At 51.0% G+C, this 15,386-nt stretch overlaps 1 protein-coding gene across 1 annotated transcript in view; it reads right to left on the reverse strand.

Annotated features, from left to right (window-relative positions):
* Window positions 1-206: 206 nt before the first annotated feature.
* Window positions 207-15,386, reverse strand: part of LOC122375567 (chondroitin sulfate proteoglycan 4-like) — a 29,410-nt gene continuing 14,230 nt past the window's right edge. Inside the window, exons 5-7 of the mRNA XM_043355050.1 lie at window positions 11,639-11,803; window positions 2,515-2,764; window positions 207-2,256 (exon numbers count right to left, since the gene is read on the reverse strand). Of these exons, the coding sequence (XP_043210985.1) occupies window positions 207-2,256; window positions 2,515-2,764; window positions 11,639-11,803 (2,465 nt within the window). The remainder of the gene's footprint in view (window positions 2,257-2,514; window positions 2,765-11,638; window positions 11,804-15,386) is intronic.

Raw genomic sequence — 15,386 nt, forward strand, 5'->3', positions numbered from 1 at the left:
ATACCCGAACATGATAGTGTCACCGTAACAGCTGCCGTTCTGAATACTGAATAGTAATCAAAGCACACGAGCGCATGAGCGGAATATTATTTTAATAGTTTCATCAACCTTACTATAGACTACATAGATCCGACATCATTAACAGCATCACACATTTCATCTACTATGAGTACGAGCATTTTAAACTGAGTTGAGTATACCCATCACTAGACCCACTGCTGTCCCTGTAGCTGCGAGCACGGCGACCCGCTGTACTCCGGGTCACTGGTACTGTCTGCCGCGCGCCGGGAGCGGGCCCGCTCCAGAGAGGCCGCCGAGCAGGAGTCGCACTCCCTCTGAGCCACACCCGCGAACGCCGTCTTCCTGTGGCTGTGACCTGCGCTCTGACCGGCCGCCGGGTCCCGGTCGCCGCCACTGTCCCCGGCCTGTCCCGCGGCTGCTCGCGCCGGCCGCTGCCGCCGGTCCGTCACACATTTCACAGTTACCAGCAGCAGCACTGAGCCCACGGCGGCCGCCGCCACCGCGCCGCCCACCAGCAGCAGGTCGTGTCTGAACGGCACGCCGGTCGGCGGACCCCGGCCGCGCCCCATCACCGAGTTCACGCCGGGCGCGGAGCCCGCCTGCGCGAGGCTGGCCGCGCTGACCAACAGCACCGGCAGCCGCAGTCTGGCCGGCTGCACGCGCGGTGCGCTCAGCTCCAACTCGATACCGCCGTCCAGCGTGTCGTTGGCGCCCAGAGGAACGTCCACAGACACAAACACCACGGCACCCTGGGCCACCTCGGCGTGCGTGAAGGAGGTCAAGTTCCAGACGGGTTGAGACCCGGCCCTACTGCCCCTGTCACCACCCTCACCACCGTCCCCGCCACCACCGCTGCCCATTCGCTGAGAAACAAAGCCCAGTCGGGATCCACGCACGATCCGGAAGACTGGGTTACTCTTTGTGGCAGCGGCTAGCTGCGAAGCGTCTAGAACTGCAGGCCCGATGACCGTTTGGCTCGCCGGCACCGCCCGCAGCACTGAGACGGTTACCAGCGGCCGCACGTGTACGGGTATCGCCACCGACGTCACCACGTTCAGCTCGTCGTAGACACAGACCTCAAATGAGTCGTTACTAGCCTGCATGTCTACCTGACGGTAGGTCACACTGCTGGAGTCTACGGCGGCCAGAGAAAAGCGCGTCGCTGGGTCGGAGGTCACCAGGAGCTCACCGTACCGCGGCTCACGGGTCACGTTGAAGAAGACGCGCTCTCTGAGGCCGTTGGTCGTGACGGAGAGCAGATCGGCGCCGAGCACAGTACCGCTCTCTCCCTGGACGATCTCCACCGGCTCGGTCACGCGTACCTCTAACGTCAGCGGTTCGATGGTGATGACGAACCCCAGCACCAGTGGTTGGTGATGTCCGTCACTGACGCTGAAGTGGAACTGATCACTGCCCAGTGAGCCATCCTGCCGGTATTGCAGCCTGCCCAGGTTCACGTCCTCCTGACTGAAGGTGATCACCCGCTCGCCGGGGGCCTCAGCACGCTCCAGCACGCCGCGGCTCGGTCCGTTGATGATGCGGAATACGATGTCGGCTGGCGGGTTATCGGCGTCGATGACGTGCAGGTGCGTGTGCTCGATGACGACCATCTGTTTCTGGACGACGCGCACGCCCGGCGCCGGCGTCTCCAGGCGGAACGGCTGGTCGTTGACGGCCGTGATCGTCACCTCCACGGAGCCGTTGTAGAGGAGCACGGTACCGGCCGGCGTCACCAGCAGCAGGCTGTAGCCGAAGCTGTCCGCGCTGCTGTCCGAGTGATCGTGCTGGTAGACCAGCCGGCCATCGGCGATGTCGCTCGCAGTCAGTCGACTGTCGAGCGGCACCGAGAGCGCTCCGTGTCGCGGAGGTGTCGTGAGCCGGACCCGCAGCTCGGGAGCCCTCCCGGCGGCCGCGTGGCTCCGCAGGAACGCCGCCACGCCCTCCACGTCCAGCTGGCGGGGTGTGACGGTGCCGCGGCCGCCCTCTGTCACAGTGAGCGGTACGGCGGCCGAGTACCCCCGCAGGCCTCCTCGTGTCATGGCGGTGACCGAGACGCGCACCGCCAGCCGGACGGGGGTCAGTGGGCGGGCGTGCGGCGTCTCCACCCTCAGCAGCACGGCGTCGCGACCGGAGAGCGCGTCCAGCGGCGCCTCCTGCTCGTACAGCACCCGGCTGGCGTTGATGTCCGCCTGGGTGAAGGAGCTCACCTCGCGGGTCCGGCCGTCCGGGCCTTCCCTATGACACAGAGTGGACGGGTTATAGGGGGTAGTTACAGGTTATACGCGTGTTCAAGGATAAAATGAAACCAGTGTATATTGTTGGATTTTTATATGCAATTCAAATTAAACACACATAAGTAAGGGTAAACATAATTGCAATTTTATCTGTTATCATTATTTGTCGCATCGAAACGATTATGACGAAAACTCATTTCGCTTGTATAACAATTCACGCTCGAGCCTGGTGCTATGCATGGCCGCGATTCGCAGTTACCTGGTGATTTTGCCGAGCTTGGGCTTCTGAAGCACCGTGTAGGTAATGTGTCGCGGCGTCGAGCCGGGGTCGTTGGTGCGCGCCAGAAGGTGTCCCCGGGTGATGGTTTGCTGCATTGTCGGGAACACGTGCAGCCGACTGTTGGTGGCCATTCGTAGCTGGAGCTCCTCGACAGTGAGAACGAGTGGCTCCGGTGGACTCTGGTGAACGCCGTCACTGACGCTGATTCGGAGAGTGCAAGAGTCGCTGTCTGCAACGGAATACATCCCGCAGCTTTAGTCGCCACGACATTGCGTGGGAGCTCTGGAAAGTTCATCCATCCCATCAGCTCATCAACCTATTCTAATCATACCTCAATAGTTGGAACTCATACAAAATCCTGAACAATGCTTCAGAATTGCTCTTTACGCGTCGCCGCCTTGAAAACTGTCGCTTTAGCGCGTTTGAGGCGGTAAATAATAACCAACAGGCGTCTGATGGACATTACGGCACAGTATAACCACTAACCAGCAGGCTTCTGACGGACACTGCGGTACAGTATAACTCACAGGCGTCTAATGGACACTGCGGCACAGTATAACCCACAGGCGTCTAATGGACACTGCGGTACAGTATAACCCACAGGCGTCTAATGGACACTGCGGCACAGTATAACAGCAGGCGTCTGACGGACACTGCGGCACAGTATAACCAGCAGGCGTCTTACGGACACTGCGGCATAGTATAACCGCAGGCGTCTAATGGACACTGCGGCACAGTATAACAGCAGGCGTCTGACGGACACTGCGGCACAGTATAACCAGCAGGCGTCTTACGGACACTGCGGCACAGTCTAGCTAACAGGCGTTTTACATGCGCTGCGGCACAGTATAACCCACAGGCGTCTAATGGACACTGCGGCACAGTATAACCAGCAGGCAGGGACGTAGCCAAGGGGGGGCGGAGGGGGCGCCCGCCCCTCCCTTGGGGTTTTCAGGAGGCCCCCCGAAAGGATTCAGGCCAACGTGGGCCGAAGGCCCACGTTGGCCTGAATCCTTTCGGCCTGAATCCAACGTGGGCCGAAGGCCCACGTTGCCCAAAATCACGTCGGAGGCGAACGAAATTCACGCGGGAATCTAAAAAATGACGTCAGAACAATGACGTCAGAACAATCAGGGCCCTCTGACCATCCTGACAAGTGACAGCTAGGGCCCTTCTCATCTCCTGTGAATAACCACTAGTGTCTGTGTCTGACCGCTAGGGCCCCTCTGACTCCTCAGTAGAGAGGAGGCCCTCTGTGGGTAGGAGGCCCTGTGTAGAGAGGAGGCCCCCTTAGAGAGGAGACCCCCTGTAGAGGGGAGGCCCTCTGCAAAAAGGAGGCCCTCTGTAAAAAAGAGGCACTCTGTAAAAAGGAGGCCCTCTGTAGAGAGCAGGCCCTCTGTAAAGAGGAAACCGTCTGAAATAAGAAGGCCCTTTGAAGAGAGGAGGCCCTCTGTAGAGAGGAGATCGTCTGAAGAGAGGAGGCCCTCTGTAGAGGAGGATTCCCTCAGTAGAAAGGAGGTCCTCTGTAGGTAGGAGGCCCTCAGTAGAGTGAAGGCCCTCTGAAGAGAGGAGGCCCTTTGCAGAGATGAGGTCCTCTGTATAGAGGAGGTCCTGTGTAGAGACGAGACTCTGAAGAGAGGAGGCCCTACATAGATAGGAAGCCCTCTGTAGAGAGGAGGTCCCTGTAGAGACTAGAGAGGAGGCCCTCTGTAGAGAGGATGCCCTCTGTAAAGGAGGCCCTCTGGAGAGAAAGACACCCTCAGCAGAGAGGAGGCCCTCTGTAGATAAGAGGCAATCTGCAGAGAGGAAGCCCTCTGTAGATAAGAGGCCCTCTGTGGGCAGGAGGCCCCCGGTAGTCAAAGACAACGTCGTATATTAAGTACATGGAGTGGAGGCCCACTGTAAGCAAATTACCTTCTGGGTTCTGTTCCCTGCTACTCTCTATAGAGAGTTCTCAGTTCTCACTATAGTGAGAACTGAGAACTCAGGAAACTGTACAGAATAGACTCCCAACTGCGTCGCCGCCCACTGTAGGAAGGGACAGGGGAGGAGGTCCTCGGTAAACAGAAGGCCCTATCCTATGTAGACAAATTATTTGTATAAATGCGCTCAGAGAAATCATGCCGGGTGCAGTCAACGGTTTTGCCGTCAACGGTTTTACCTGCAGTGGCCGCAAAAACTGCCAAAATAGCCGATATTTTCGGAAACCAGTTTTCGGCAATAACTTTCGTCTCAAAATTTGCACGAACTTCCCTTTACCAGCATCGTGTTCCTCTCGTCAAGACGGGTGGAATGAACTATCAATTGACCTTGAAAGGTCAACTTGAAAATTTGGCCTCAGGTCAAGGTCATGACCTGACCGATAAGGGCTAAGTTCCATATCAGTCCATCCGTATCGTCGTGCCAAACACAACTAAGGTGTATTCATCGCTCTAGCATGCCTCTATCAAAAGTCATTCGCGAAAAACAGTCAGATACCATTGGTGACCTGAGATGACCTCAGGGCTATAAAAAGGGGTCACGGGTGCCATTTTCATGTTCAGTGTGTCAAAGATAAGATAATTCAGTGTTTTAACCCTCGCATGTGTGCGGCGTTTGCCAGCTTCTAATGTGTAGGGGGGGGGGGGGGTCGGTTGGACCCCCCCTTGCCGTTTGGCCCCTGATCGAGCTAGAGCTTCGCGGAAAAAACGAGCGTGTTGCCCGTGACGAGAGGAAGCCGATGATACCCAATTTTAAGGTCCTAGGTCATTGGTTGACCTTCCAGGTCAGGTCAATGACCCAAAGTCGGGAAAATCGGGACCTGTTAGAAAGTCGTAAAGTGTGGCTGCTAAGGGTTTTTTCGGGGTGCTGATCACGAATATCGTGTTAGTTTTGATCACAGATGATGTCTTGAAGCATTTAGACCAGGTCGGGTCAGGTCAGGTCAGGTCAACCAGTAGGCGTCGTGACGGGTAATCGTAGTACGTGTCAACCGCCTCTGACAGCTTCGTAACATGTTACGAAGTCACCAAAACTACTTCGTAAATGTTCAAATGGTTGCTAAATTCGAATTCAGCTCCAAAACCTAGCCTAGAAACATGTAAAACTCGAAAAAGTGACCCGAGGTCACCCGAGGTCACCAAAGGTCAATGACCTGACCTGACCTTCAGGTGACCTTGACACACACGGGAGTAACATCAAATCACATGTTTGAACGTTTGAAACCACAAAAAGCTTGCAAACACGCGGCTAGTGCGAGCCGACATACGCGAAATCGCGATTCCGGCCAAACATGGTCTCGGAAAAGAGGTCACAGGTCAAAGGTCATTTGGGTCAGGGTCATGAAATTTACAGGGTAGGTGTAAAATTGATCAATGCGAGGGTACTGAAAGTTTCGTCGCGATCGGCCGCTTTTTACGCGAGTTATTCGCGAAAAACCATGGGGGGGGTCCATCCGACCCCCCCCCCCTACACATGCGAGGGTTAAAGTGTTTATAATGACTTCCGTCTGAAAAGGCGACTTTCAATTTAAGGTCGCAAAATTGACCTGACCTTATGTCATCGATATCAAAATTCCAAGGCATACATTTTTTTTGCATTTTGTCGCTCTTGTGCATTTGCATCTCTGAAAGTTTCAAAGCGTTTGATCACTCCGTGTAGCTTTGGCAGACATTGAAACTTTTTATGTAGTGAGGTCATTTGACCTGACCTGGTGACCTGACTTTTAGTGACCAGGGTCTGAAATTTTCACAACATATGTAGAAATGATGTAGGATAAAGTGTGCCGCGCCGCCGTTTTTGAGATATTCACGGTAAAATGCAGGGGGTGTTTAACACACCCCCCCCCCCGGCAGGGCGCGGGTTAATGCATGAACACAGCAACCCATTTCTGTAATATATAGGTACCTGTGGCTGTGTTGGTATTTTTACGATGGATGCAATTACCCAAACCATTTATCAGACCGTGGTGATATTCCCATAGCCATGCTTCGCACAACTCATAATAATTTATTTGACCGGGAAATTAATATATACCTATCCATCGATTGTTTGTTTCATCTACGGCGTAAATGAAGCAAACCACCTGGACCTAGGAAAATTTACTAACGAAACCATGTTCTACTTACAGCAAGTAAACGTGGCATCATTCACACCGAAAAAAATTGATAACCGTATAGTTTCAATCTTGCAGACGTCAGTCAGGTCAGAATCGTGACAAGCCTATTGGAAAATATAATGAACTGTGTCCTGCTTCGAGAAAACGAGTCAAAAACCACCCAATTCTTTCTGAATTACGTCAGCTTATCTGATCTGTAAGCACCCAGGTGGCATTTACTGACAGGGGCACCGGGAAGGATCATCTGAGGTGAGGTGAGGTCATCAACAGTTTTTAGCCAATAAATCACGACATGATGGGGCTAAATAGTTGTTAGTGTACCAAACCGTTCGCCTGGTCATGACGCGCCGATTGGTAGGGGAAGTTGGGGCAATGCCGGAGTTGGGGCAAAGCCGAAATTCGAGATATTTCGAAAACCGTAAAACATGGATGCCACCTGTCAGTGATGCTCTGAAGCTTAAGTGACTACAATTATCGCATGTTTGTTACGAGTCGTCATTCGGAATACTTCGACTGTGAGGGCGCCAAGAGCGTTTTCAAGGTACGTTTCCCTTGTACTACATGCGCCTTTGAAGCTGCATTTTTTACTCATTATGCTACCGTTTGTCTGGCCAATTCGGTCAAGTAATCTTTAGCATGTCTTTGCATAAGTGTGCTGCCTATTTGAAATTTATACAGCACGTTGAAAAGTTATGGGCCTGCAAATGAAAGTATGGCTGGCTGGGGTAATGCCGAAAACGTGCGATTACGCACGTGTTAAAAGCACGCTACGTGGACTTTACTGCTGTAGAATAGCAACGCGTATTTTTAGTCGCACAAATTACACTTTCAACCGACACAACGGCCTGTTACCTATAAGGAATGATTTACCTGGCATTTTCTTATTATATCACACAATTATAACTTCCAGTGTGCACCGCGTCCTCAAGCTCTTGAAACGTGTGTCAGCTTTGATGAATTCTGGATAAAGTTTGAGATAAAATGGCAAAACATCAATGTCGGCATTCCCCGTAGATCATTTCTCCCATTTTCGGCTTTCCCCGCAGTCCGGGGCAACGCCGAAAAAGTCACTTCTTTGATATTTTTAGTTTGTGCGCTTAACGGTATGCGAATTCATCAAATGCGCCTGGTATGTTTGAAAGGCAAAAGACTGGCCTCTCGAATGACGCCAACAAGAATAGCGTATGTTGTCTACCTTGCGTGCTACGGGCGTCAGAAAAAAGTCTTCGGCGTTCCCCCAACTTCCCCTACCCAGCGTGACCTTCCTAGGTCAGATTTTGAAGTTGACCTATCTACATGTAGGTCGTTATAAACCATGCTATTTGTTATGACCTCTGGCGACCTCAATATTGACCTGACCCAAAAAAGTTGTTTACAAAAGTTGTAAGTCGTTCAACGAACTATCAAACGCCGTTGCCGTTTGTCGCTACGATTCGTGCTTTTCGAATTCTGACGGGGGGCCAAAAAGGCCCCCGCCAGAGTCTTTTTTTCAGAGTCAGAGTGTCTTTCAGAGCCCGCCCGGAATACGGTTAAGCGCTTGAACGATATATGATAATACACCAAGTGTTACTCTGACCGTCATCCAGTATCCACCCATTCCTCGCAGATCCTCCCCCTCCTGCTGCGGTCCGGCCGCCGCCGCCGCCGCCGCCGGCGCCCGAGTTTTTTTTTTGCCAGTTACCATGCCACTCGGAGACTTGTGATATGCGTATGCTTAAGAATAAAGAAACATACCAGTGCCATATGAAAGCTGAACAAAAGTCTGCATTATGTTGTATATATAATTATGTAGGCATGAGACCCTCTGTAGAAAGGAGGCCCCTTAACCCTCGCCCGCACATGGGGGGGGGGGTGGTTGCCACCCCCCCCCCCAGGTAGTCTTTCTGCTCTGCACTCAACATTTTTAGAGCTATAGGGCTGATTTTTCGTATAGCTGCTCCTCTATCCTTTCTTGATGTCCACTGAAAATTTCAAGCTGCTGTGATTTTTGGTTTCGGAGATATGACCTTGTTTTTCAGGTCATGTCATGACCCAAATGGCCAATTCTCAACATCTTGCGTTTGCCATGGGCCTTGTGAGCTTTTGACACCCTGATTTCGGCCTTTTTTGCCAGTCTTACCTCCCACCTATCATGGAACATGTTGTTCGACGATGTACAGGGGTCAAGGTCAGGGTCAAGGTCAACCTAGGTCATCTAAGATAATTGCGTTTTAGGCAAGCTGAATTTACTTTTTGTGAAGTTTTTTGACTGCATTTTTGGTAAAAGCTTCTCAGATCATTATTTCATGTAATATGGACCCAAAAACAATCGGTGCACACATCAGTATACACACAGACACACACAGACATACAAACACATATAATTGACCTTGACCTAACTTGACCTGAAATGACCTCAGCAGCAAAATTCTGGTCGGGTAGTGTGACTAAGAGGTTCTAGCTGGCTTGGCACCAGAAAACAGCATCGTCATCGGTATTTGATAGGCAGCGCACTTGATATCCAACGGTGACCCAAAACAGCAACATTTTTTAGTTTGACCTGACCTGGAAGGTCAATGACTGACCTGAGAAGGTAAAACTGGGTATCATTGGATTCGTCTCTTCCCAAAAAAATCTTTTTGGTCTTTACCGCTAAGCTCTATCTCCAACAGGAACGAAATGGCGCGGGGGGGGGGTGGCAACCACCCCCCCATGTGCGTTCTAGGATGGGAAAATGGCATGTGCGGGCGAGGGTTAAGGGAGGAGGCCCTCTGTAGAAAGGAGGCCCCCGGAATTCCTCCGCCCCTCCCTTGGCCAAATCCTAGCTACGTGCCTGCCAGCAGGCGTCTGACGGACACTGCGGCACAGTATAACCAGCAGGCGTCTGACGGACACTGCGGCACAGTATAACTCACAGGCGTCTAATGGACACTGCGGCACAGTATAACCCACAGGCGTCTAATGGACACTGCGTCACAGTATAACCAGCAGGCGTCTGACGGACACTGCGGTACAGTATAACTCACAGGCGTCTAATGGACACTGCGGCACAGTATAACCCACAGGCGTCTAATGGACACTGCGGTACAGTATAACAGCAGGCGTCTGACGGACACTGCGGCACAGTATAACCAGCAGGCGTCTGACGGATACTGCGGCACAGTATAACCCACAGGCGTCTAATGGACACTGCGGCACAGTATAACAGCAGGCGTCTGACGGACACTACGGCACAGTATAACCAGCAGGCGTCTGACGGACATCGCGGCACAATATAACCCACAGGCGTCTAATGGACACTGCGGCACAGTATAACCCACATGCGTCTAATGGACACTGCGGCACAGTATAACCAGCAGGTGTCTGACGGACACTGCGGCACAGTATAACCCACATGCGTCTAATGGACACTGCGGCACAGTATAACCAGCAGGCGTCTGACGGACACTGCGGCACAGTATAACCAGCAGGCGTCTTACGGATACTGCGGCACAGTCTAGCCAACAGGCGTTTTACATGCGCTGCGGCACAGCATAACCCACAGGCGTCTAATGGACACTGCGGCACAGTATAACCAGCAGGCGTCTGACGGACACTGCGGTACAGTATAGCTCACAGGCGTCTAATGGACACTGCGGCACAGTATAACCCACATGCGTCTAATGGACACTGCGGCACAGTATAACCAGCAGGCGTCTGACGGACACTGCGGCACAGTATAACCCACAGGCGTCTAATGGACACTGCGGCACAGTATAACCAGCAGGCGTCTGACGGACACTGCGGCACAGTATAACCAGCAGGCGTCTGACGGACACTGCGGCACAGTATAACCAGCAGGCGTCTGACGGACACTGCGGCACAGTATGACCCACAGGCGTCCAATGGACACTGCGGCACAGTATAACCCACACGCGTCTAGTGGACACTGCGGCACAGTATAATCAGCAGGCGTTTTAGGAACACTGCGGCACAGTATAGCCAACAGGCGTCCAACGGGTACTGCGGCATAGTATAACCAGCAGGCGTCTGACCGACACTGCGGCACAGTATAGCCAACAGGCGTTTTGCGATCACAGCGGCACAGTATAACCTGCAGCACAGTGTAACTGCTACGTCTATTGTCAGTGAGACGGGCAGCAAACACTGAAGTACGACATGAAAAGGAGTCTTTATGGAAATATTGCGAAGTGTCGACTGTCGACCCCATCTTCATTAGAGCTGCACCATCTCATATTAATTAAAGCCAAATTTGGCATTCAAAGCTGGTAGAGAGGCGTCACTAAAGCGTCCCTAGAGCGTCATTGTGGATTAATTGGAGTGCAGGCCAAACACTAATAAAAAACTCCTCTCTTGACTTCAGTCGACTCGTCGACAGCCGCCCGACGTTTTACGTCGTTTCGCCGAGTCGGCCGTCGCGTCCGAGTCGACCTGAGCTCTGACATTTCCGTGACAGATATGCGGGCCTGAGGTGAGACCGCGCGCGGCCGTGAACGATCGCCCGCCGTTTGTCTCTGCCCCTAAAGCCGGACCTCCCGCCGGCTAATTTACGGCCAGCTTCTGAGTGGCCTGCTCTGCTTAAATGCCGACAGACAGAGGGCAGACGCTTTATTACCGGGATTTAATGCGTGATGCATGATGGGCTGTGCTGGCTTCAGTGGCACCGGCATATCCTGTGTGTATCTTACACTTTACAGTGATACAAGTGCAGAAATGGTGCTTGTTTGGACGTTGCCATTTGAGTTTATATTGAACACTAAATACTTGAAAGTATTGTTGTTAATAATGACCTTGATTTTGTAGCAGACCATTCCAACAGGTCCACTCAAGAACAGAATTATCTTTTGACTGGATCGTCTTTTAACTGAAACGCTCCAAATGTCAAACTTCGCTGTTGTGTGGAGTGTTGCGCACACCAATTAGAAACACCCCACGGTCCAATTCCAACTGGAGATTGCTTCTCTAACCGGATTTGAGTCTCGTGTCTGCCTCGTTTCTGCTGGTACCCTCAGCCTGCAGTCAACTCACCGGAGTTTACGCTGCCGACAGCCACCTGGCCGGCCACCAGCTGATCACGCGTGAATGCTGTCACCGGCGACCCCGGGTCAGAGGTCAGGGTCACCTGGCCGCACTCGGCGGCGGCCGACACCAGGAACCGCAGCCGGTCCGGCGGCCGGTCGGCGTCCGCAGCGTCTGCGAACGGAACACGGGGACGGTGGGCGTGAGGCGCGGTCAGAGAAGTTCGCTAATGTCCCAGCCGGGACCAACTTCGGACACAACGACGCTCCAACGCCGGAAACCTGTCACTGGGCGTGAGCTGCCCAAAGAAAACAGTCCTCCATTCGGTCCGCGGCGGTCGGCGCCCGGTCTCGAGGGGCCCGCCGGGACAGCCGCCGGGAGGTTTCAAAAGCCGACCACAGCGGCGCGCTGATGCACTGTCAACAGAGTCGCACGATAAAGCTCGGTCGCTGTTGATTTGACACCGTCCCAACTCCACAGGCTTTGGTGTGGTTGATCAATGAAGACAGTTTTCGAGTGCAGTGTGTCGCAGTCTTCCTGTAATAGCTTCCGGTTCTTATGCCCTCAATAGTCGAGACTCAAGGCTTTGTACCGGAGCTGTCCGCGAGTCCTAACGTTTAATCTCAAGCACTAGTAGCACCGCCAAACAACATGTGGATATGTCGAAATGATGTGCATTCTTTCAAACTGCTTTTTTTAGCTACTTTATGTGGCTTATGAGTCAGTTGTTCTCAATTACTCTCAGTAAGCAGACATTTCATATTGGTGTGCGTGTTTGATCTCGCAGATTTATTGATTAAATAGCTATTAAATCAAAACATGAAACCTTGGATTGCTTAGTGATCGTTCCCCGACGGACGTTTTCAGCATTTTATCACCTCAGTTCCTTTACATGATATCATTAGATCGACCCTATCTCGGCGTGTTGAAGGTCCCATCCAGCTCCGCCCTTTCCATGTCTAATCACTCCCGTTCCGCCCACCCACGCGACTCTGCCACACCCACACCTCCCAGACGGACGGGCGGGGGGGGGGGACGTGACCGGCGACCGCCCCTAACGAGCAGGTCGGACGCGCCGGTTTGTTTAGTGGCCTCCTCAGGATGGCCCGGCTCGTCCCTGGTCGCCGCTTATGAGGCCTCACAGGCGCCATTACCGACTGATGAGTGCCGTCCCGTGACCCGCTGGTCGCCGCGGGCACGCCACGCGCCATCGCTCCGGAACAGCCGGCCGGGCCGCGGATACGGTCAGAGGATGGAGCAGGGTGACAGCAGCTGGAGTGATGACTCTGGAGTGTCTGGTCGCCAACTGTCACACAGCTGTAGGCATGGCCTTTGTTGTGGTCGCCTCTCGGCGACCTCTTAGAGTAGAAAGCTGAATGCAATTCAGTCCTATTTCTCTAGTTGTAGTTATATGTTATTTTATAACCAGATCATTAGTATTCAATAGAAACTGATATCTACATCACAAAATGTCGTTACCGAGACTACCGAAGCTAACTTGCAGCCAACCACGGCCGGGTAAAGCATGTTTACCGAGCTCAACCATTTAGTGTCCATTTGCGAAGGTGTTAAGTGGGCTGATGCTAGCGTAGGATAAATGTGAGAACTCCAGCACAGTTACGCCCAGCCATGGGATGTAGATGCCTCGATTTGCAAATGGCTACAACCGCTCGACCTGAATTATGACCTCACTATCCCTGTCATATTAGAAATGATTGTGCAGACACAAGCGTACAACATAAATTCACATCTTCTACTCACTTTACATAATAGTCCAAATTTATTTGCCAAGTCTGGAAAATGAGCTACGAAATGCTGCACAATGAGGCCCTTATTACAAATTATGTCCTGTCGCAAATTTACAACAACGCGAAGCCGGAAGATCTCTTCCGGTGTCGCGTCTCTGCTAGGCCTAGTGACCGAGTTCTGATGACAAGCAAAGCTGTGTTAAAGCTTATCAGTTTGAAGATTTACAGCAGTGATGATTAGATCGCTTTGTTGAAATTGAAACCAAACGCAAATGTTAAGTAAATGTAATAGGGGAGAGTGGGGATAACTGGGACGCGGGAGAAGTGGGACACCTTCAATATCTTAGTGACCGATTGGACAAACAATTTTGTTTTTGCATATTTTCTCGTGAATTTAGTCGGGGCATGTCACATCCAAGCGGTTTCCTTTTCCGATTGCCTGTCTCTGAGATATTGAGTTAGGGTCTAAAATGTGATTTTTTGGCATTTTACTCTAATTCAATTTGCCGCTTATTCAGCGATGTGAAATGTTCAGGCCGTTCACCTTTGGATATCAGTTAGGTCATCTTAATTATGCAGAAACATTTTTTTATGTATCTATTATACTTTTTGTGTGGGAGAGCAGCTGAAATAAAAATGACGACTTGGGGAGAACTGGGACAACGTGCCTAAACCCTGTCCCAGTTCTCCCGCATGCAAATGCATGGGAAAATTTTCCAGGAATACTCAGTGCTGTCAGTGTAATTCAAAAAAGATGATCGAGGTGATTTCTTTAAGTGTCAATTTTAAAAACTCCTTCGTGATACTGATGGGTCATCAAATTTTAATTGTATTCCATTTAAATCACATTTCTCGACCAGTCCCAGTTCTCCCCATCATCTGTCCCACTTCTCCTGGACGCGTCCCAGTTCACCCCATTGTCAACCTTTCCTAAAATTTAAATTTTAGAAGTAACACGTGAGCAAACACGCATAAAAACAGTAAAGAATGAAGTAGAAATAAACCGTTTACCAGTAAATGCAATCAATTTATTTAAATATTAAATATTCTATTTTTTTTACGATTTTTCAAAGTTGACGTCAAAATAATGTCCCACTTCTCCCCAGTCTCCCCTAGTGTTACAAAAGGTAGGAGTTTAAAGCACCGTGAAAAAAAACATTTTTAAGCCTTCCCGAAAATTGGTTATACTTTTCATCAAAAAATACATTTTCATACTTTCAAAGCGCCAGAGAAGCATTTGGCTTTAATCGTACCTGATTACCACTCCAACATTCAGCAGATATGCCAGTCAAACATTCAAATTGATAGGTATGCCATTGCTCGTCAAAAGAGGAGAAGACATCCGCACCGAGTCGGGTCGATGGGATCGACTCATCCCGGCTGTGACGGGGACAATCCACAATCTTCGACGGGCTTAACCGACCGTTCGATGCACTGGAATGCGGCGCAATATCCCTTCGAACGTTCTCGCGAGTGCAATTCTGAATATATTGAGGTCACGGGTTTTAAACAGGAACCACTAAGCTGCATTCTTTTTCGTTCTTTGTTTTCCGATTTTAACTTCATAAACCAAGTGATTTTAGATGTTAACCCCTTCGTCAGGTGTTAATTATTCTTAACTATCCTTTTTGGTGAATTTATTTTTGCTTCTGGTAATACATCGGCAAACAGACAACCACTGAGCAATATCTGATGCATGAAGTAATACCAAGGACCTGTCATTTTTACATCGTTTTCGCCCCAGTCGTAGCTAATCCGAATCCATTTCGAATTTCGGATTCGAAACTCATTTATAATTTAGCTTTACGAATACCGCAAAAAACACCTTTTTGCTTCTATGTATGCTTCATTTTTAGAGGAAATCAAACCAATAAGGCACAACAACCAGCACGATGTTGATATTGTATGTGTCACCAAATATAATCCCTTTGGCTTGTCTACGGGCAGAAGATACCTACAGTACCAATGTAAAGCAGCTAATGCATTCATACTAGCACAGTATGCGACAG

The sequence above is a fragment of the Amphibalanus amphitrite genome, unplaced genomic scaffold (assembly GCF_019059575.1).
Source record: "Amphibalanus amphitrite isolate SeventyFive unplaced genomic scaffold, NRLGWU_Aamphi_draft 001871F_arrow, whole genome shotgun sequence".
NCBI classification, from domain to species: domain Eukaryota; kingdom Metazoa; phylum Arthropoda; class Thecostraca; order Balanomorpha; family Balanidae; genus Amphibalanus; species Amphibalanus amphitrite.